General features: G+C 39.6%; 1 protein-coding gene across 4 annotated transcripts; it reads left to right on the plus strand.

The window, feature by feature from the left end:
• Positions 1-22: 22 nt before the first annotated feature.
• Positions 23-22520, plus strand: cpt1ab (carnitine palmitoyltransferase 1Ab (liver)). Of its 4 annotated transcripts, none has more exons than XM_071503651.1 (19): positions 23-162; positions 7341-7505; positions 8097-8239; positions 9608-9779; positions 10232-10333; positions 10866-11003; positions 11150-11227; positions 12555-12662; positions 13349-13436; positions 15564-15759; positions 16562-16750; positions 16856-16961; positions 17815-17931; positions 18266-18430; positions 19130-19261; positions 19383-19535; positions 20018-20131; positions 20418-20510; positions 20607-22520. In XM_071503651.1, the coding sequence occupies exons 2-19, from the start codon at positions 7365-7367 to the stop codon at positions 20688-20690; spliced, it is 2319 nt and encodes a 772-aa protein (XP_071359752.1). In that variant the 5' UTR covers positions 23-162; positions 7341-7364; the 3' UTR covers positions 20691-22520. The 4 variants fall into 4 exon arrangements, with proteins under 4 accessions (XP_071359752.1, XP_071359743.1, XP_071359767.1 ...); XM_071503642.1 differs by lacking the exon at positions 23-162 and adding an exon at positions 3788-3946; XM_071503666.1 differs by lacking the exons at positions 23-162; positions 13349-13436 and adding exons at positions 3788-3946; positions 13920-14004.
• The last annotated feature ends 974 nt before the right edge of the window (positions 22521-23494 follow it).

Here is a 23494-nt window from a genome sequence, read left to right on the forward strand (position 1 = left end):
ATCGATGCTGGTCAAACGGAGTCACCCCTCCAGCCCACCTCCACATGCTGCGGGCAGGTCGCAGCTGTCTGGCGGGCGGCACACCAGTGACAGCAGGACGCGGCGGGGGGAGGCGCGCCTCTTCTCTCAGGCGGAGTACAGGAAAAGTCGGCCTAAAAGACGGTAAGCCATCATCATTTACTGTGTGTTTTTTTTGTTGTTGTTGCGTTTCCAACCCTTAAATTCAATTGATAAAGGAGCTTCACTCCCTCCCTCCCCTTTTGTACTGATGTTTTAAGATGAGGTTTTGCTAGCTGACATAGGTCATAGGTAATTGAATGAGTTGAACGATAGTTAGCAACTGGGGTCATTGTAATGTTAGCTTCTTGTAGCTTGACACATTCATGTTATTTGGGTATTTACGGGTATGTAAACTTTAAAATAAATAGTTGCAAGCAAATTAATGGAACTAGTGAACTCCTTGACAAAAAAAAAGAAAATTGTCATATCGTGCCCTCTGTTGGATAAACGGTTGACTTGCAGGTGATGCTTGGCTGTGCTTAATCTTAGAGCTAATGTTTGGCTTGGCTTGCCCTTAAAATAAAGCAAGGTTTCCCTGTGACTTTCTTCATAGGCAACGGGCTCAATTTGCAGATCAACTTCAGACTTATTATTTTTCCTTCCCAGAATGTTTAATTTAAAGATTTTTGGGGACCAAAACACTGTCACTAGACTAGAACTATCAAACTTGTTTAGCTGCTACTCTAGCCCACATAGAGAAGGAGGGTATCCAGAATTTTACAACCATAATATTTACCTATGTTAATATTAAGTTCTTTAAATGACACAAGTTATGCCATGATGGTAGATAATATGTGCATTATATTTTGTCATCTACTTATTTACACTTTTCTAGTTTTGCTGTCATAATCATGGCAAGGTCATGTTAGACAGTTTCAGGGGAAGGGGAGAAAATGAAAAAAGGTTCATATTCAGGGCCAGATGCATATGGTACTTGGGTAAAAATGGCAGAGATGTTTAACTTGTTCTCTTTTATCTTATGTTTTGGTGGCTTACCAATTATCATAGGAAACAATTTTGTGATATCTTAAATACAACTTTAAAATGTGCTTTTAACTGCAAGCTACAACTTCAAAATCTTTAAAATTAAATAGGACCAAAAAGCAGCTTTTTTGCCAATTGGCAGCTGGATAAAATATAGTGTTGCACTCCTGTCCACTTGGAGCATTTAACAGAGCACTGTTAACGCCACACAAATGTGGGTCTGATGATAACACCTTACATTGCTGTGTTGTCTTAGTAAATGCAAGAGTGGAATCCTTTAACCCATACAGCTCAGTGCAACAATGGATGTCTTCTAATAGAGATATAGTGGTTTCTACTCTAAGTCCCATTGAATCCAAGTCATGTAATTGCAGGATGTAACACAAAAAAAAACATGTAATGAGTAGAGTGACCACAGCTGTTTTATTGCTGCACTGGTAAGTACCATTTCTGTAAAAGGTGAATGACAAAATACTGTTTAAATAGGAATAGGAATGACCCATGATCTGCAACAGTGTGCAGCAGTGCCCCCCTGTGTCTGAATGTACTTTTAGTCCTGTGATGCTTTTTATCTGATTTAAAATATTTGACAAGTCTGAGTAGGAAATGCACAGGCGTAGCTAATAAAAACAATCATGGCTTCCATTCAGCTGCTTCAATTTAAGGGTCCTGGTATTGTGCATGTTGGCTCATGGTCACACTGTCATAGTCTACTGGGACACTTGAATAAAGTGAACCATTGTTAATGTTGTTGGTGAGATCCATGCTTTTCCTACCATGACAAGTCAGATGTATGTGAAAAAGCTCTTTATCACAGTGAATAATTTGACTTATTGCAGAAAGCTCAGTTGAAACTAGTAACATTAACAATGGTCCTATTCCATTTGGGTGTCCTAGTAGCCATGAGTCAGCAGAAGTGACCCCAAAACCTTGAAACTGGATCACCTAAATGGAATGCAGTCTATATTAATGTTGTTAACTACACCTGTATTTTCCCTGCTATGACATGTCATCAACATCACTATTTCTGCTGTGAGAAAGGTTTACAGATGAATAAATAGTGGGGACCAGTAGCTGGCACAGCACAACCACACAGGTATTTTCAGTTGTTAGTGTTGATTAGAGGTTGATGTTGACTGGAGCGGTGCCAGGAGATTGCTCAAGTCACATACTCCATAAGGGTGTGGCCTGTCCTAATCTTAAAAGGTGCAACAAAACAGAAACCTAAAAGAGAGATCTGAGGCTCGGGCCTAGGTAATTCAAGTGGTGCTGTACCACAGCTCCTGCTGACCCCTACAGGAACCGCCCTTCAGTTCCCATTAGCAGCACCTGCAGTTTGGCTGTGCATTGTTATGTCATTTTTGGCAGCACTGGCACAAGTGACTTGCTGTGAGTAACTCACAAGTGGCCCGTACAAAGAGACTGATTGGACATTTGGGAAAAAGCAAGACGGATAAAAGTGTCTAATCAGCCTCAGGAGAAGACACCTGTTTCACTTGTGGCTAATTAGACCAAGTTCTTACAGTGACGGTTTTCGTACGACAGTTGCCAAATGTGTCCACACTAATAATGAACACCTGTACAAAATTATAGTACAATACAGTGCACTTGTGCTTTTATTGCATTCACAACCTGTATCTCACAATGGGAGCTGAAAAACATCTTTTGCACAACCTGCTATGACTGTTTGATTCAGTGTATAGTTAGTTCAGGTGTTCATAGTGTGTACATGCCCTGTACAGCTCAACAACTCAAGTACATGGTGTACTGATTCTACATCATGTGCTTCTATTGGTTAATCTGATATCCTCCTACATACTTTACTATACATGCATTTGGAATGTATTCACAACCCTTAAGTTGGTTTTACATTTTCATGTTGCTGCAATATGCTGACAGACAAATCAATCTACGCTCAGCACCTCATGATGACAAGTGAAAACTGAATTTTAGATTTTTTTATTTTTTTATTTTTTTTTTTGCAAATTTATAAAAAAGAAAAAAACATCACAATGACACAAATATTCAGACCCTTTACTATGACACTTGAAAACGTCCTAGTGGAAGTTACTCCCATCGCTAAACAAGATCTCTGGAGCTCAGCCAGAGTGACCATTAGGTTCTTGGTCACCTCTCTCTTATCAAGGCCTTTCTCCCCCAATTGCTCAGCTTGGCAGCTCACTCTAAGAAGAGTCCTGGTTTTGCCAAAGGAGGTCATTGTGCTCCTGGGAAGGTTCAATGCGGCATTTTTTTGTAGCCTTCCCCAGATCTATACCTTCCCATAATCCTGTCTCTGAGCTCTGCAGGTCCTTCCACTTCATGGCTTGGTTTTTGTTCTGATGTGCATTATAGGCCTTATATAGACAGGTGTGGTCCTTTCCAAATCATGTCCTATCACTTGAATTACCACAGGTGGACTCCACTCAAGGTGTAGGTAACATCTCAAACATGATCAAGAGAAATGGGAGGCACCTGAGCTAAATTTCAAGCGTCATAGCAAAAGGTCGATGTGATATTTCAGTTTTTCCTTTTGAGTAAATTAATAAAAACAATTCTTAAATTCTGTTTTAACTTTGTCATTGTGGGGTATTGAGTGTAGACTGATGAGGGAAATGGTTTTTAATTTTAGCATAAGGCTGCAACATAAACTGTGATGCAGCCTACTTCCTGGATGTAATGTAGCATTAGAGACCTCAGGGGGCACTGTTTCTCCCATGACTTGTTTTGTAGGTCACAGAGGAAAGAAGTGTGACGTAGCAAAAGGGGCAGGCAGTGTGGCGGTGTATACAAGTCTGTGCTCCCATTCATGCAGAGTGCATAGCAGTCCTCGCCGACAGCCAAACCCTGCCACATCCTCGTTAAAACACAAAACTCTGCTCTCTCAGGCTCAGAGAAAGGGTCGGTAAGTAAAAAAAAAACAAACCCTTTTCACTGCGTGTCAGGCCGGCGTTGACGCTGTCTCTGCTGTTTTCGAAGTAGCTGTGCAAATATGGCTGCAGGGCTTTTGGGGAAAAAAAAAAAAAAAGATTTAAACAATCCTGAGAAAGCTTTCGTTATCTCGATGCGGTTGACGTTAATGTCAGTGTGTTGCATTTCCTTGTCGGCGCAGTGCGTAGAGCCGTGCGGTGTTTACATGACGTACGGGAGATTTTCTTAGTTTCGCATTGACACAACTCGGCGGATTGTGAGCTTATTTTTCCCGTAGCGTTCAGAAATCAAGTCTCAAGGCAAATCTTACCCTAACCCTGACTTATAAAAGTCAGACCTAAATGTCAGTCTATTGCACTCACAGCCATGCTCTTGATTTTAAAAGCAGGTTGTGAAAATATATGTTGGGAGGCCTCCTCTGAATATCTGCATGAAAGATTTCATAATGACTTAACTGCTTTTTATTTAGAGTTTATGTAGAGTTCACAGGTGCATAACACGAATGTAGGCAAAGGTCCAAGTAAAGGTCATTCATTGACAACCACCTGGGGGTACATAAGCAACTCTATTATGAAGTAATAATACAGTATAGTATGCCTGTACCTAACAGTGGCCTATGATGTGTAATAGTAGCAAAAGAGAAATTCAGTAAAGGTAGATATTGTTCAAATGTCACCTGCCAGTGAAGGTCAGTGAAATCTGGTATGTAATGGTGTCCTTTTAGTAAGAGCTTTTATAGAAGAAGAGATAAGCTGGTTTGTTTATGTACATGTGGCTGAAAACCCTGGTTATCTTGATAAATAAAGAGATTATAGTTTATTGACAATGGTGGTGGGGTGGTGCACACTACTGACATCATTTCACACACAACACGTGGGCAGGATACTTGATATAGTAGCAAACAAATGTAACCTGCATTTTACCGGGCTTATTTTCTGGTGGTGATGTGTCTGATGTGATGGACTGGTTAGTAATAACTGGAAGAAAGTTTTATGAGATCCATGATGTGTCGTTTGCGGTCTGAGTCAGCGCGGATACGAAACAGGGGGGGTTGCCTTGATTATTAATTAATGTTACACAGCGTTTTGCATCTCCTTTAAAATATAGAAAATGCACAAACGCCGATTACGCCGGTTACATAATATCTAGGACAAAAGCTATGTTATTTGTGGCTTTATTGTAACCACAGTGTGATATACTTGCTGGCATAGGAGGATTTGTGAGTACTACGTTGTCAGTTTTACCCGGTATCTAAGCGGCGGAGCGCTGCGACCTTTCCCCTAGTTTCTGCAGCACAGGGTAGATCATGTGATGTTGGAAAGTAGCTGGGGGAAGGGATTGACTGCTGAAACACCGATCTGTGGATGCTGCTCCTTCCGAGGACTGAAAAGGTAGAAACGACGTGTCCTGCTTTCAGAGTGCTCCTACCGAATGACACATAAATGGACCCTGCAAAGAAAGCATTGCCTCTAGAAGCGTAGCAGAGCTTTGAAGGAGAAATGCTGTAGTAGCCGGGAAAACTTAATACCACGAAGCCTTGTCATGAGATACCAAACATTAACGTATCCCTAGGAATGCATTCATCAGCGGTCAGCGTAAGACTTTCCCTGTCGTTTTAGAGAGATACTTCATTTGTATTCTCATATGGCGTTTAAATTTCCAACAGCAATTGAAGGCAACTGGAAAGAGAAACTACCTCTCAACGCCGCAGCCACAGTTTCATCACCCAGCTGGTGGTGGTTTGTAATAAATACAGGATTGGCCTAAAAATATTACCCTTCTGTCTACTTGCCACAGGTTCATTTACATCTCATCCATATAATTCTCTGGTGCGTAAGAAATAGGTGAATTAAATGTGAAGTGTCTTACATATATAGCCAAGACCTTTGCAGTTCTGTTCACTGAACCCCATCTACACAACCAGGTAATACAAAAGAAATAACAATCATCTCTTCATATTAGTAACATTATTTATTGCCTATTTAATAAATATAAGAAGGACAAGAAATTGTCAGTCTTAGATTCTCGGTAAGATAAGCACTGACAAGGCTCACTTGCCAAAATACAAGCTTTGAACCAAATTTCTTTTTGAGCATCCTCTGTTCAGAAGACTTTGCATCAAGAAGTCTTCCACTACTGAAAGAGGGGGATAGATAGCAGTACAAAGGATACGCATGGTCATGCCATCTCTGCTTGGTTAAAATCAGTCCCCACTGGGTTTTCCTTTGTCTCCACACCCAAGGAAAGGAAAAGATTCCTCACCTGCTTAACCAGTTCATAGAAGGTTCACAGTGGTACAATGCAGGCACGTTTGGTATCAGCTTGCAGGAACCAGCTGAGTTGATATAGTAACTGAATACAAAAACATGAACATCAAGCTGATTTATATCCATTATTTACAATACTCCCGCCCCAAAAAAGGACATGCAGCATCTGTGAAAGTTAAATGTTGATAGTTAATAATCCATATTACTAAACTTATTTAACATGAAAACAGCAGAAATATTGTCAGTTTGGGGCTTTGGTTAGTTTCTGTATTTAGGGTTTCTGATCTTATGCTTTTATAAATAAGTTAAAGTGCTTTCTCACATGACTACTTTTTAAAAAGGACACACAGCAGATAGTTCTCTGAGACATAGTCAAATCATTGTGCTGCAGTTATGCGCTTGACTGGTCTTCACTAAAAGCAGACTTTAGGTGTCACACAGAATCAAGTTAAGTTGCAAAGAAGACCACAATAATTCAGTCCATCAAAAATGCAGTCTTAGGCCAGTTTGGGGCTACAATAACTCGTTAAGGAGACTCTTCTTAACAGGGAAACATTGATCATTGTAACTCAATGAGCTGCTCCTCATTCCTCATTTAGCACTGTTGCAATTGTGCCTCTAAACCTATATACTATGCTTCTGAGTAAGTGTCTAACTTAGTATTAACTCTACCTCAGTGTTGTTTTCAAACCCAGTAAGAATCCATTACTTCTCAGAGGCCATTACCCTACAAAGAGCTTAAACTGATTAAATCAGGTAGCCTAAAGTGTTGTCAAGGAATAAGGACCATTGATTACAAGCAACCGTGACAGGAACTGGTCAGCATGAAAGATTGTTCCAATAGTTTCCTTACAACAATTATTTACAACCTCATCCAGGTATCAGATGTGTTGATTATAATTGTTTTTTGTTGTGATCTGATGATTTGTGTGGTCAGTATGTTACGATAACTTTGTGATGAATAACCATATAGCGAGAAAAGATTGTGGGTTAAAATATGGGTGCATCGGTGTTTTTTTGAGGTACACCTTTTATCTTTGATGTAAACTCTCTTGAATCTTCCACTTCACTTACTTTATCTTGAACTTTCCTTTTCCTCAGTGACCCTGTACAGTAGTAGCCACCATGGCAGAAGCGCACCAGGCGGTGGCCTTTCAGTTCACCGTCACCCCTGATGGCATCGACCTACAGCTGTGCCACGAGGCTCTACGCCAGATCTACCTCTCTGGCCTCCACTCCTGGAAGAAAAGGTTCATTCGCTTCAAGGTGAGAGTTGTTTGACATGTGGGAGAACAAAGTCCAGAGGGTCTCTGTACAGTGTAGGGAAAATTTTGCTGATCTTTGACCGAGGTTGCTGTTACTCTGTTTCTGTTCATTTCTGTTCTCTGTTAATAAGCAGCATCAGAAGGGCCCCCATAATACTGTTTTTATGTACTGATTGCGGTTCTGCTGTTACTCTGTTTGCTGGATTACATCAACTCACTCACACTAGAAGGTCACCCACTCTCACACAAACAGCCAGCAGTGACAGTAACCTTCCTGTCTGTTCTTTGTGTCCTAACCTTTGGCCTAGTTGTCTCTTTACACACAGTCATACTGAGCCATTCAAATCCAAAGACCTGCTAGCATTTTCACACATTCAACTTTATCTTTTGTTTAGATGTTGGTTATTAATGATAAGCTTACATGTATCACCAGGGGAAACACTGTGATATGAAATGTTATGAAATTAGTGAGTAAGTTTATAAATAAATAAATTAGTTTATAAACTATAGACTTATAAATTCTTTGCTCTCTGTGACCTTGATGCTGTGCTCTGTGACCCCCCCCCCCCCATTTGGTTTACTTTACCCACAGAATGGGGTGATGACTGGTGTGTACCCAGGCAGCCCTGCTGGGTTCATGGTAGTGGTTGTGTCCTACATGTCCTACAATAAATATAAACAACTGGATCCGTCTCTGGGGTTGATTGCCAAGCTGGGCCAACACGTACCTATCAGGTAAGGCCACTGGTATCTTGACGTGTTGTCCTTACATGACACAGTGTTAGTTGTGGGCGTTTTTCCATTACTGGCCTTATAAAACAATGTGGAACATCAAAGAGCTGTATTTATGTCTAGACATAACCACCATGCTTATTTCTCCACAGTTTGGCACAGTTGTATAGAGTAAGCCTCTGAACAAACATAGCAGGGGATTGGCCAGGTTCTGTAGTTGGTATTTCGCAATAAAAGGTAATAGACATGGAAAAAAAGATTAAACATGAGACAAGATTCAACATCTTGAAAAATGCATAGCAATGACAGTGGAATTTTTTTTTTTTACTACATCTGTACAAATTAAGCACATGCCTCAGGTATTTACAAGGCAACGCGTAGGCGTGTTTCTTCAGATCCCCCATCAGTAGCAGCTCAAAGTGTAGTTACAGACTGTAAAGTAATTGATTTGATTATTGTTAGTATTGATCTCATTCCAAAATCACATTTTGTTCTTTGTCCTGTCCTCCACACCCCATCTTCATGTTTGCTAACATATCGATCTTGTTTAGAGATATTGTGCAAACACTTCCTGTCCATATAAGGCTTTAATGCCTTATCAACAATGCTTGGGATTTTCCCTCAAGTGAAGGATGTGGTTGTTACTCTCAGAAATGTCTGAAATTTTTCACAAGTACATATGTGCTATTACACTGTTGACAAAGATAAATAAAAGCTTTTTTCTAAAGTTAGTAAAATGTATCATCTGTGCCATTGGCCACACTGAGTAATAAAAGTTTAGTATTTTTCTGTTGACATTTGATCAGTGATGTTGTGTGTGTGTGTGTGTGTATGTGTGTGTGTGTGTGTGTGTGTGTGTGTGTGTGTGTGTGTGTGTGTGTGTGTGTGTGTGTGTGTGTGTGGGGTATTCCTGTCAAGATAAATGATATGCGTTGTTTATCAGTGATGGTTTAATGTGACTTTGTTGACTTTGGACTGAGCTAAGACTGGCAGCTGCTATATGACACTTATTGTCCAGTGTTTCCATTGTGTTGTTGTTGTGCACACTCTCTTAGATCAATTGCTCATACTTGTAATTGAAATGGCCAGTGTTATTACCCTAATATACCTACCATATGAGCTTACTCTTCTTGTTTCCTTTTAAGTTAGAAAATTAATTTACTAGAATAATATCTCATTCTTGACAGACCCACTTTTAAGTCCCACCCATAATATTGGTATGATTCTGAAGTGAGAAAGAATAATCTCCCATTCTTTTATGTTTCTACTGTGCTGTTAAATGAGAAAGGGTTGATTTGCTACTGCTATATTCTCCCCCTCTGTGTCTTTGTTCTAGTCTCACCCTCTTTGTTTTCCCTTCTCTGTCCACAGCCAATATATGTCCACAGACAGTCAGAAGATAGTTGGAGGAGTTCTGGTGGGCACGGGCCTGTGGGTCACCATAATCATGATTATGAGGAATGTCCTAAAGTGCCTGTTGTCATGGCATGGCTGGATGTATGCACGCCATGGCTCTCTGTCCTGGTCTACTCGTCTATGGATGGTGAGCTAATGAATGTGCTCCTGTGTTCAAGAGACTTTATAACACAGTCGTACTGCAATGTCATAGTGGTGTTGTTTCCCACATGAGTAAATAATGCAGTTTCTGTCCTTGTGTATAAAAGACATTGTCACAATTTATAATACATTTGTATAAACTGTGCACATTATTATACACTTGTTTCACTTGTTAAATTAATTTGGTGTGACACCCACTAAGCATTGCTGTATGACATTGATTTCCTTTTGATGTAGGTCTTAAAAATACCCAGTCATAGTTAATTCCTATGTAAGATGTATACCATACCATAAGTGCTACTTTGGTCCTTATAATTTAGCCCTCCAGTTACGTGTTTGCACTTTGGCTCATACATTGCAGGTTTTCAAGTGAAACGCACAGTTACTTAGAATTTCGTTTGTCCTCTGTCCTCTCTCTTATCTGTTCTTATTGCTCAGATATTAGTGAAGGTGTTCTCTGGCAGGAAGCCAATGCTCTACAGTTTCCAGAACTCCCTGCCACGGTTACCTGTTCCCTCTATCAAGGACACCTGCAGAAGGGTAATTTCCCCCTGTCATGTCACTTCCTCTTGAACCAGTGCTTTGTGTACATTTCCTTGATTGTTCACAATGATCCTGGATAAAGATAAAAAGCCATTTAATACTATTGAACTTCTTGTAAATGCTTATTTCTGTCATGCAACCAAGGGCTCTGTTTGAGCAGTGAGCAAATTCTTGCTTTAAGCAATGAAATTCCACTCAACTTCACAATGACCCTAGTCACATCTCTGTAGATTTCACCAAGACTCCAAATCTGGCCACATGAATAACCAGTTCAAACAAAAATCAATTTAGGTTTTAATTTTTGTCAGTTCACACTTTCCATCAGGTCATTGTCTTTTTCCCTCCTCTCTGTCCCCTAAAGCAGAGCGACTAAACAAACCTTTGCCTTTCTGTCCTTATCTGTCAGGGGAGAAAGAATAGATGACTAGTTTTTCTGGCCTGTCTGGCCTCTACTTGTTTAAAACTCGTCACACTTTGCCTCACTCTTTGTTACTTTGCATCCCTCCTTGTTACTTTGCATCCCTTACAGTACCTGGATTCAGTGCGCCCACTGATGGATGATGAGAAGTATGAGCGGATGAAGGGCTTGGCTAAAGACTTTGAGAAGAACCTGGGACCCAGGTTGCAGTGGTACCTCAAACTCAAGTCCTGGTGGGCCTCCAACTATGTGAGTCAAAAATAATTCCTTTCTCTTCCCCTCTAATTTACTCTTTTGTGACAGTTTCACTGTCTGGGGTCTTGATTCAGCTTCAAGCAGTGTCTCTGATAATGTCACCCTCTGTTTCTTTCTACACTCTCTCTCATATTGCACAGGTCAGTGACTGGTGGGAAGAATATATTTACCTCAGAGGTCGTGGGCCCATCATGGTCAACAGCAACTATTATGCCATGGTAAGACATCTCTACCCGAGTCTCTGTTTGCAGTGCGGTCTTTTGTTTGAAGAGGAAAAAATAAGCTTCTCTATGTAGGTTTGGTTATTGATTTACCAAAGGTATGTGTTTGTTGTTTTTCTGGTGCCACCAGAGTAAATTCCATAAGCTTTTGATACTATTATGTGAGTGTGGCCCTTTTGCAGCATTGTGACCCCAAACACAACTGTTAATTGAGTTATATACAAAGGCTATTTTCTCCTTTAATTACTAACTGTTTATCTGTCATTTCTGAATAATTTGTCACAAGAGCTATGGTGACCTATGCCATCTCCAGACACCACCATTTTTAAACTGACATCTGTTTGACATACCACACTGTTGGTGATGTGTAGTAACATGAGCACTTTAACTACAGTCACATGACAGCTAATCTAAACACATCTTAGACTGAGCTACAAACTGTATGAGTAAATATTGAAAAATAATTCTAACTGTATCTTGGAAGTACAGTTGTAGCTTCTTTCTTTACCCGAACTTACTAAATTGAATCTTTGATGTGACTGAATACATCATCTTGCATTCATGTAGTGATATAGAGAATTTGTTGAAAAAGCCCTTGGATATTAATATTCTTATGGAATACCACCAGTCTAATCTCATGTGTGATAACTATGCGCATGGGTAGTAAATGTTTTCCTATGTAAGGTAAGGATACACACTCGATGGCATAAACCCCATCCGTCTGTGTGTAGATATATACACTGTGGTAGTGTCTCAGGGGACATTAAACACCTCTACAGCCATAGTCTTGGCTGACAAAGCTATGATCACTCTATTACAATGTTTGTTTATTGAGTGGACAGTTTGCTCCAAATCTGTGTCAGATTTGTGATCATGAACCCGGTGACCTCAACAGGTTAAGTAAGCGGGAAACTGACAGGTTTCTGTCTCAGTGGGTGAGACAGTAAACTGGATTGTTCCTGCAGCAGGGCAGGCATGGGCCACTGCTTATCAAGCAATCAGCACTATCAAAATATATGTTTTTCAGCTTAGAAAACTGCATCTCTGCTCTTGCTTACAAAATCATATCGCAGTAACACAGCTGTCAAAGTAGATAGACTTAGTACGGGGAATAGCAGGTCATGGTAGATACTATATATATGCATGCAGTACTTGATCAAAATAACAACAAAGAATCTATGGATGGATCACCCAGTAACATCAGGGTAGTTCTTCTTTCGGCATTTATCTTGTCTTACATTGATGTGTTTACCAGGACAGTTTAACATGTGGGATGAAATATGACTGACTACTGATTTGTTAATATGAATCTCCTTTTGTCCAGGATTTCCTATATGTGTTCCCCACCTCCATTCAGGCTGCAAGAGCAGGTAATGCCATCCATGCCATCATGCTCTACAGGAGAAAACTGGACAGAGCCCAGATCAAACCAGTGAGTAAAGAGCTCTTCTCTCTCCCTGTTTCACTTCTTCTGAAATACTTTTGTTGAACCCTGGTTAATCTATAGACTTTGTTTAAGCTGTGATAGGAAAATACATTAGTGCCTGTTTGATCATATCAATCCCATGTCAATGTTTAACTCGTTTATAATTTATTGATTATTAGCTGTTATCATAGTGTGTTTGTCTTTAAAGTTTACATTAACAGCTGCTTATCTTTCACAACCTGTTCTTGTGTGCTTAAAGTAAGCTTGTCATCCACAATTTCACCTGTGATGAGGCAGACAATTGATGCTGCCCACAGCTCAATGTGTCTAACTCTTACTTTGGAATGAGCCATGCACTGTGCTTTCTGCTTGTTTTAATTAAAGCACAGCTGTGATCTCAAGCTCACAAGCATTTTCTGAGTGAAGCTTAGTGAATAAGGCTTAATGAATATTAGTGATTTCCCTGCAACCCTCGTCAGTCCTTTTCCTTTACAAGTCTGCATGATGCTTAAGTGTAAATTCTTTTTACCATTGCACAATACTGGCACACACTCTACAACATGTTGTATAAACACACACTGATCTCTGACTGTATACACAAACACCAATGCATGAGCTTGCTGTGTTATACACTTACATTCAGTTGTCTCTGTTACTGTTTTATCCCTTCGCTGTGTCGGACGCTGCGTTAGCTATACTTGCTGGCGAACAAGGTTCCTCTGTGTTCGGCTCAGTGGGAGCGGATGTTTAACACCACCCGCATCCCTGGTTTGGAGACAGGTAAGAGGAGGGCACATCTCCGTCGTGCCCTCTGACCCTCTACCTTGTGACCCTAGCCACTCGTATGGCAACAGCCATTGGAAACCCTGACTCCAAGACTCATTCTCAACAGCACAGCCCTGAAAAAAATCTACCCTTCATAGACAGAAATATTTAGATTAGTTCAAGTAATTTGTCAAGTCTGAATATCCTGAAAGTAGTTGCATTTCAGTTCAAATCCCACCCTTACATCAGGGTTTTGCTGTTGGCATTGAGCTGGCAGGCCACTGGTTTCTGGACCCTGCTCATGTCTCCCTCCCTGGCAGCCTTCTGAGGTCTCTCCTGCTCCTTAAGACTGCTTATCAAACCAATCCTCATTACTCCCTTTCCACTTCATCCATGCTCCTGCCCCGGTATGTGTGTGTATGCCCGCTGCTGCTCTCTTGGGATTTTAGTGAATTAGTTTGTCATCTTTGTGTTTGACTCTCCCCTTTTGCTTTTCAGCTCATGCTCCTACACACTATTCCCATGTGCTCAGCCCAATACGAACGTATGTTCAACACCAGTCGTGTCCCAGGTGTAGACACAGGTAGAGTCTTTAGAAGTGCTTCCTCATCACACTACTCCTGTTGTACTTCTCCTTGGTACATTTTTTTCCCTTCTCTTTTGTAATTGTAAAGAATATAATCTCAGTGAATTAATAATGCATGTGTACTGGTCTATGCACATGTTAAGGACTAATTTGCATGTGACTGAAAGTGTTTGAGAAGGCGACACAGCAATGGTGTTAAGGTAAGACCTGGAAATGTTAAACTGCTGGGCTTTCCTGATAGTTTGTAGTTAGATACTGACATACAATAATCACCTTTACTCCTGGATGATGCTCATGGGAAGGTGTCATCTAAATATATAATTAATGAACTCTGTGAGGGCAGGAAGCTATACTGCTGCAGAAGTTTCATGATATAAAGTGACAAGAACCAATACAAGGACCCATTCAAGATTAAAGCTCAAAGCTGGATGCCTCAAGACCTGGAGCTGTGGTGTCATGTAAATATGAGACATTACATAATGTGTACATTACTGAGACTTTAGGCTTGTGGGTCCTGACAGACTGCTTTTAACTGTGACAGTGGAGGACAGAGGTGAATTATAACTCATTTTAACTTAATTGAATTTCTTGAGAAAATAGTGAGATTTTGTGTTTTTGAGAAATAAGCTTTTGCTTATTGAATTATATACTGTAATTGTATTGTAATAGTGTTACGGACTTTAGTATAATTCAGATGTTGTGAAATGAGTATGAAATCCGTCAGGTTGTAATAGTTAGTATTTGTAGGTTGCGTTAGACAGAAAGATGGGAGCTACTGATCGTAGCTATTCATAGTCACATTGCTGGAGGTGTATTCATGTGCTAGAGGAAGCACAGTAGGCCCTGTATTACCTGGACGTGAGGTGGTGGTTGTTCTTGGGGTTGTTTCTAGCGTAAGTATTGTCACCCTTCTCTTTTCTGTAAAAAGGGCAATGCTTGTTTGAACATTATGAGCCTCAACAAAACAATGTCAAACATTTGTATCTGAGATGCAGACAATGTTTTTGAACTGGTTTATCTTGGTTGTGCATATTGCTGTTCAAACAAACATTGCCTCAATTCATTGTATCCCACCTGCCCTGTTCCCAAATTACTTTTCCTTTTCATCTCACTTCCTGCACTTCCCATTTCAAGCTGCTTTAGATTTTGAAATGGATAGTCTCCCCCATCATATAACATCACTTTGAAATAAGTTGTTATGTTCCCTTCAAACTAATATAACTTCATATAAGCCCTAAACTAAGTATTTTGAGTATCACATCATTTTACCTCTGGGACCAAGAACTGGTCACTAACACTTCTATTACTCCCAGAAATGAAATGCTGTGACATTTATACTCCATTTGAAGTGCTGTCCTCTTCTGCACTTATTTTTCTTAAGAATCTTGGCAGCAACAACATTTAGATTAGATACAATCTTAAATTATAATATCCACCAAGATAAATGTGCAAGCACATAAATCTACTCTACCTGACACCATAAACAACACAGCTCCAATTGTCTGTCTTTCTTTTCCTTTTTTCCTCCCGCCTTACCATTGGTCCCTCTCTCCCAGACACCCTTCAGCACATGAATGAGAGCAAACACATAGCTGTGTATCACAAGGGCCGTTTCTACAAGGTGTGGATGTTTTATGATGGGCGCCTGCTGTTGCCACGGGAGATTGAGCAGCAGATGGAGAGGATCTTGTCGGACAAGTCAGAGCCCTTGCCAGGAGAGGAGACACTAGCTGCACTTACTGCAGGGGACAGGTGGGTGGTATTACAGAGTGAGCTGCGGGCCTTGATTGATTAGGCTACACAATTTACATTTTGTATAGTACCACAACAGGAAGTATAGTAATATTGTACACATAAAAATAATATTGTAATTTAAATTCAATGAGGTGGTAATTTGCTTTCTTGGCAATGATTATACAGTGTTAGTTTACTGGGTGTATACAGTGGAGTGAGAACTGAGCCAAGTGAAATAGCATTTTTTAGCAGGTATCAATATTTGGTCTGGTGAGATATCCATCAATATGTATCAATATTTTAAAAATCGGGTTAGATATCAGCTTTTCAAATAAAGATATAACCAACATTTTTTTATAAAGCGCACTTAAATTTGCCATCAAAGAACTGTATCCAAGACATGCACTGAGTGTGATATTTTGCAGTTGGGGAAAAAAAAAAAACACTGGACAAATTATATGATGTCAACACAGTTTCTGCATGACCCCAGACATAGACTGTCTGTGGCTTTTCTGTGCTGTAGATTGTTGTTACTCATTGGCTGACAAATGTGCTGATATCTGTGATTAAGGTTGGCCAGTAATATCAACCCAGATGTGTGACTTTTTAGTCTTTGGAGCGAGTAAAGAGTGTAGCATTGACCACAGAAATGCAATGAATGTAGTGTGCCTCCATCCCACACATCACACTTTTCTCATAGAGATGACGAGATACTTACATGCAGGCCTGATGATGCACTGACTTGTCTGTGCCTGTTAGACTGTAAAATGACAGAAAGGGTTCACACACTTCCTGTTACCTGTTCTTTAACATTATGCAGGACCCCATGGGCAAAGGCCCGTGAAACCTACTTCAGCCGTGGTAAGAACAAGCAATCTCTAGACGCCATTGAGAAGGCGGCCTTCTTTGTAACCCTTGATGACACCGAGCAGCGCTTCGATGAGAAAAATCCAGTCAAGTCTCTGGACAGTTATGCCAAGTCTCTGCTCCATGGAAAGTGCTATGACAGGTGGGACAGATAAACTTGATGTATTTGTTGCTGATTATCAAAGAGTGTGTGGCACAAGTGCATTTATCAAAAAACTAAAGGTCCTAATCTTTTGTTTTCATTCAGGTGGTTTGACAAATCCTTTAACCTGATAGTGTTTAAGAACGGCACCATGGGTCTGAACGCAGAGCATTCCTGGGCAGATGCTCCAATCATTGGTCATCTGTGGGAGGTACGTCTGTTTAGTTTGAACCCTTTTGTAATTATCACACTGTCACATAATTTCTTTAGAAGAAATGTTTTAGTAAAAAATTACCTGGTCGTCTGGCATAACCATAAAATCAGGTTTTGTTGAAGAAGCCGAATTAGGGTTTGTCCTGGCTCGACATAAGGCGAAGGGAGTGCCATCCTGATCATGTGCCTGTGCACTGTGTCTTCAACTAGTTCAAGCAAACGCTTAGTAAAAGCAAAATATTGTAGGAGTTCTAGTGAATCCCGAGGGCTTTATACAAGGACAATAATAAGCTAACAGTTTAGGAGATGTCACCTTGTGCATTTGTCACACTTTCATGACATTTTAAGACTGAATTAAATGATTAATTAATAGTCTTTTTCTTTCACCCAGAACATTTTCTATGTTTATTGTATTTTGTTTATTTTTGTTTTGTCAGTTTTCCAAAATTATTATAGTTTTACAGTGAGAAAAGACAAACACTGCCCCAATGTCCACAACAAAAGAAGAAAAATTCTGACAGGCTTTTTCTGTCGTTGTTGTCTTTATTTAATTATATATTAAATACATAAACTTTAATTATTCCAGGTCTCAGGCATTAGTTTAAAACCAGGTAAAATCCCACCTAATTTCGATACAGGGCAACCGCAAGAGAGATGGCGGCGGCTGCCTTGTAATTCTCTATGAGGGAAAAACCCTTTATAACAATGAAAAAAAGCTTTTATTTTTTGTTTGCCACAATGTTTATACTTAAAGAATTGAAATTTTAAAGACCAAAGTTAAAGAGCAATGAGTCAATTTCTTGTCTGCCATTTAATGAAGTCAGTCACATTAAAACATGACTGTTTTGCAGCATGTGCTCTCCATGGACCCTGTTAAGCTGGGATACACTGAGGATGGTCACTGCTGTGGGGAGCCCCACCCCAACCTGCCAGGTCCTCAGAGGCTGCAGTGGGACATCCCTGCAGAGGTCAGACTGCTAGAACATCTCTCATACTGGAACATTGTAGCTGAGATTTTGCTATTCACAGGCCTTGGCTTCCCTCTGCTGGTAGCTTGATCAATGTGCACCAATGTTAGCACCTTATGACTTAAATTTTGGGATGTTTTGATAAATAAGCCTACCAGATAGTGTATATTTGAAATTTAAAAAGTGGAATTAAAATGAGTTATGTAAGTTATAGTAGTTATTGCTTAATAGACGTAAGTTAATAGTTTTCGTAATAACAGTGCGGTGTTATGAGTATACTGTCACTGATACTACATCCATTTTATCTAACATACAACTCTGTTCCTTCCTCTAGTGCCAGGAAGTCATCCAGAGCTCTCTGACAGTAGCCAGGACTCTGACAGATGACGTGGACTGTCACATTTTCCCCTTCACTGAGTTTGGCAAGGGTCTCATTAAGAAGTGCCGCACCAGTCCCGATGCCTTCATCCAGATCGCCCTACAGCTGGCCCATTACAGGGTTCGTACATTCATCTCAGTGGTTTCTTAGAACAAACTGTAACTTTTTTGTTACTCTTGTACACATTCATTTATTTGACATTTCATGACCCCTAAATGGCTTGCATATAATTTTAGGTGTATTTAAAATACCAACATTGAAATGTTGAAAATATTATATTATAATATTATAATGTTTTACTATTTTTCCCTGTAGTTCTGCATTGCATCATATTGCATTGCAGAAGACTACGGTTTTATTATATAATGTTTAACCAATTTTTTTTAGATTATTAACATTTGAGGATAACACTTTGTCAGGATATGTGCCAGAGCTTTATGCAGAGCAGAACTGGATACAGCCCAGGCACACTGTTCTTAAATCCCAGCAGAGGGCAGTCACAACTTGACTGGACAGCAGACCACTGAAGACTGTCGGACTCTGTCACTAAATTATTTAATCAAAGCTGTTGTTTCAAACCTCTGGCAAACTGGCATTTGACATCAGATAATTCCTTTACGTAGTTTAGGTTATAAGATATTGTGTTTCATTGTACTTATATTATTTAGTTAATTCCTCGTAAGTAAAAATGTAAGCCTCCTAAAATTCACTGACTTCAATCACTTCAATAACCTAATGTTAACCGAATTACAATTAGTAAAATAACTCCCTGTGGTGTCTCTTTTTTGTCATGCCAACACAAACTCTCTCTCTCTGTAGGACAAAGGGAAGTTCTGCCTAACGTATGAAGCCTCCATGACGCGTTTGTTCCGTGAGGGCCGAACAGAAACTGTGCGCTCCTGCACGGTAGAAACCTGTACCTTTGTCCGTTCCATGATCAGAGATGAGACGGTAAGGCCAAACAGAAGCAACACCTCTCCTCTGGTTACATTGTGACTTACTTCTTGTTAATCATGCAACCAGAATCACGCTCTTCAGTTGTTTCATTTTTGTCTCTTTCTTGTCCATTCAGAGAGAAGAGCGCCTCAAGTTGCTCAAAGTGGCCGCAGAGAAGCATCAAAACATGTACCGTTTGGCTATGACAGGACAGGGCATTGATCGCCACCTTTTCTGTCTCTATGTGGTTTCCAAATACCTGGGAGAAGACTCACCTTTTCTCAAAGAGGTATGAAGTGTCAAATTTATTGTGAGATTTCTGCTCTTAAAGTTTCATGTTGACCCTTGTCATCTTGTTCATGTGAATCAGCCCAGACTGGGACCTGTCTTCCTGTTTATTTACAGTCGCTGCTTATTGTCTGACTGCATCTGCTTATTACTTCACACAGTGATGAAAATTTGGCAGGTTTGCAGTATAGAGGATGTTTTTAAGGTTTGGTTCTCCACTCCCATCAAGGCTAAAGGGGCCTTACAAATCAAGCTGAGTTTTTTGAATTTTGTTTGGACTAGTTGTAAATTAAGCTTAGTGTTTAAATTACCGAAGGAAGATTATTGGAGTAATCTTGTGCAGAAATCCATCAGTGAAGACATTTTTTTTAGATTTTTAAAGATGAGTCAAATAAACCAAAAAAAAAAAAGTCACATGAGCTGAGAATACAGTAATGCTGTTTTTTTTGACTAGTGAATTAAACATGTTACCTTTATGTTTAGGTGCTGTCTGAGCCGTGGAGGCTGTCTACCAGTCAGACTCCTCTGCAACAGGTTGAGCTGTTTGACCTGGTCAGACACCCAGAATATGTGTCCTCTGGGGGTGGATTTGGTCCGGTGAGTTTTCCATCAGTTTTGACAGTAACTTTTAAAGACGGAGAGAAGACTGAAAAACATTAAGTCATGCATTCATGTCCTTTATGGATGGGTCAATCCATCATAAATATTTGTTTGATTGTCACTAAGGGATAGCATGTTGCAATAAGTATGTATCCATCCACCTGTTTTTATGTACATCTTGAATTAGGAAATAAAACATCTACATACATCTATGTACATGTCACACGTTCTTGTGAAACAACTCACTGTTCTTTTTTTTTTGTTTGACTCTTGTATCCAAAAGGTGGCTGATGATGGTTATGGTGTCTCATACATCATTGTTGGTGAGAACCTCATCAACTTCCACATCTCCAGCAAACACTCAAGCCCAGAAACTGTAAGTTCACCAATTTTCCACAGAATTAAGATTATGTCCATTATTTTACCAAAACACTTTTTGAAATCTTGTTTTCTACTTTTTGCTCCATTTCAGGACTCGCACCGTTTTGGCGCCAACATCAAACAGGCCATGCTGGATATTCTTGATCTCTTCCAGCTTGACAAGAAAGCCAAGTGATTGCCCTGAACATGTGTGGAAAAACATAAGACGCTATTTTTAGCAAAACGTATTCTTCCTGAAGCTTGTACAGAATCAAATGTTGGATTTTGGGTTATTTTTAAGTTAATTGATATTGAGAGGTATTTGGAAACATTACTGTCAATGTTTGTGAGGCATTTATGTGTACTGTATGTATAGGCAGGGTGAGGTTCTGGTGGTATTGGGTTCAGGTAGTGCGCAGATCAAAGTTTTTATTCAAAGGACTGTACACGCCTGTGCCTTAGTGACCCACTAATGTAAAAATAGGGCAGAAAGGGAGAAGAAAATTAGTGCCGCTCTAGTCTAAGATCAATTCTGTATTACCACAATAAGAGACATTTCAGCTAAAAGATTGTTCAGTAGCATCATCGCAGATTTGAATCACGTTTTAAGTTGAGAGATGGCGCAATATTTTTACTAGCCTTTGTCCCAGTTTTGGAAAACCCTATGAATTCTTTTTGTATTTTCAAGTTTCTTCTAGTCTCCTCACTTGCAGCACCTGAGTCAGGTGTAACTGGTCCAAGCAGCAAACTCGATGTAAAATATCATAACAAATTGTATGTAGTGTGGTGTCCATTAATTTCATATGGTGTAGTTTCTTTAGGTTGAACAGTTGCATCCAGTGATAAAAGCCTATCAGAGTAAAATTTTTGAGCTATAATATCAAGACTTATAAATACTCAAGGTTGATCTGGGAAATGACCCTGCATCAGTGTGATTCTGGATACCAATGCAGAAGACAGAACTGTTGCTGCTGTCCAACCAATGCCTTTCTGACTCAAGTGCACAGTGTGTTTGTTCTTTTTAGCTGCTATGATTTTATGACATAGCGACAAAGGCAGATCATGTTTATGTGTGCGTGTTTGTTGTTTTCTTACTCAGGTTTTACTAACTTGGCCTAGTATTCTGTGCTGCTGGCTGCAGCATTGGAAGTGCTTATGTTGGCGTGTATATGTGCAACAGTAGAAGAAGTTGAGGTGCAGTACAATGTCATGTGACCCTGATGAGTTGGTGGGTAGTAAGTTTGCTGTTGAAGTGAGGGATTGACAGGGCAGGGTGTGTGTCTGAGGTGAATGTGACACAGTGTGTAGCCAGTGGGTGACTTTTTTCCAGTTTCTTGTGTTTTAAAAGAGTGGGGTAACTGTATTTCAACCCTGTTGTGCACTCCATGACTAGCCCTTTCGTTCAAACTAACCAATTCCTAACTACCTTGGTAACCTTTTGTCAGATCAGGACAAATTCTAAACGTTTATCAGCAAACTGTAAAGTTGTTGTGGTGTTGCAGCTGTTGCCTTGTCAAGATGTGGTGCAGAATCGCTCAGTGGGTTGTTGTCTCTCCAGTACAGTAGGACATTATTGTTTCTCTTGGAGTAATACTTATGAAGGGCAGTGGGGCTGTCATGTGTAGGAATGCATTTTTGTTATTATGTTGTCAGTTCATCATATTTATTTTTTCCCATGTTTTAACCTCTTTATTCACGCAACAAACTATTTGAGACATGCATGCTGGTATTTACCAGCTGAATGTGGCAAATGATAAGCACTAAGTTAAAGCTTTGCTGATTTAAAGAAGTGAAACAGACAAAATGCTTCCTTACTTTTGACATGACAGGTTTGTTATCACAGACTTTGCCAGTATGATGTAGTTGTATGACTTTTTATCTTGGTAGACCTCATGTTTACACTGCTGCATGGTTTTTGAAGATGAAGCTGTATATGTTTGCCTTTAATTTAAAGATGTGTAAAAAGACAAGCAGCTGATATACCAAAACAAGTTTTAACAATAAAGTGAATGTCAAGACACCTGTATCATCTCTAAGTATGTCATCTCTTTCTTACAATCAGATTTTAAAATATATTTTAATAGCTTATTATTTTGGGGAGGAAAGTCACTGTATTCACTGTATGAGTGTCATACACAGTGATGACTACAAACACCAGGATAATGAAATTTTAGTTAAATCTGAAACAGTCAATTCATAGATTAATTGACTGACAGAAATCTAATGATATTTTTTTTTTTAAATGACAATTGTTTTTCAAGCAAAAAAGTTCTGGTGTCTGGTTTCAGCACCTCAAATGTCAGGATTTGATGGTTTTCAGAATAGCTTTGGGTTTTAGTTGTGGTTTGTACAGAACAAGCAATCTGAAAATTTAGGAAATTGTGATGGGGATTTTCTGAATTGGTGAGATCATTATCCCAGGATTCTGAGATAATCTTGTTAATTCAGAAAAACAGCAGATTTTTTTTTTTCTCAGGTGAATGCATTCCATACATTAAGCTTCAATACTTCGGTATGAAGAATGTAAGTACATAAACCTTAAAATGTATTTAAATCACTGTTGGTTGCTAACTGTGGTAGTTTTTATTTGGTTTATAGATTAAATCTATTTTTTCCAGCTTCTTCTAATCTGTGGAATAATGGGTTAGCATGTTTGGGTCGCATGGTAGCTTGTTTTACCTGTAGCTAAAAGTTTAAGGTTTCTGATTCAACTCTGGCAGAGCAAAGGTTTAAATGTGTTTTGGGCTTTGCTGAGAGTTAGATAAAAAAAAAAAAATTGCTGATAGATAATAATAAATGGGAAGCTGGGGTCATTACGGTATAGGTATAGGTATAGGTAAGAAACACGATGGCCATGATAATGACTTAACCCTTGTTGGCATTTTATTTTGGGTGTTCAACTCATTCATATCCGAGGGCTGACTTAGAGTTATGTGTGCCAGGTTTTTTTTTTTTTTAGTTCTGACAATATGTAAACCTCCTGAAACCGGTCCGATGTGC

The sequence above is a fragment of the Trachinotus anak genome, unplaced genomic scaffold, assembly GCF_046630095.1.
Source record: "Trachinotus anak isolate AG129_WGS33_773 ecotype Australia unplaced genomic scaffold, CSIRO_AGI_Tana_v1 ptg000002l, whole genome shotgun sequence".
In the NCBI taxonomy this organism is placed as follows: Eukaryota; Metazoa; Chordata; class Actinopteri; order Carangiformes; family Carangidae; genus Trachinotus; species Trachinotus anak.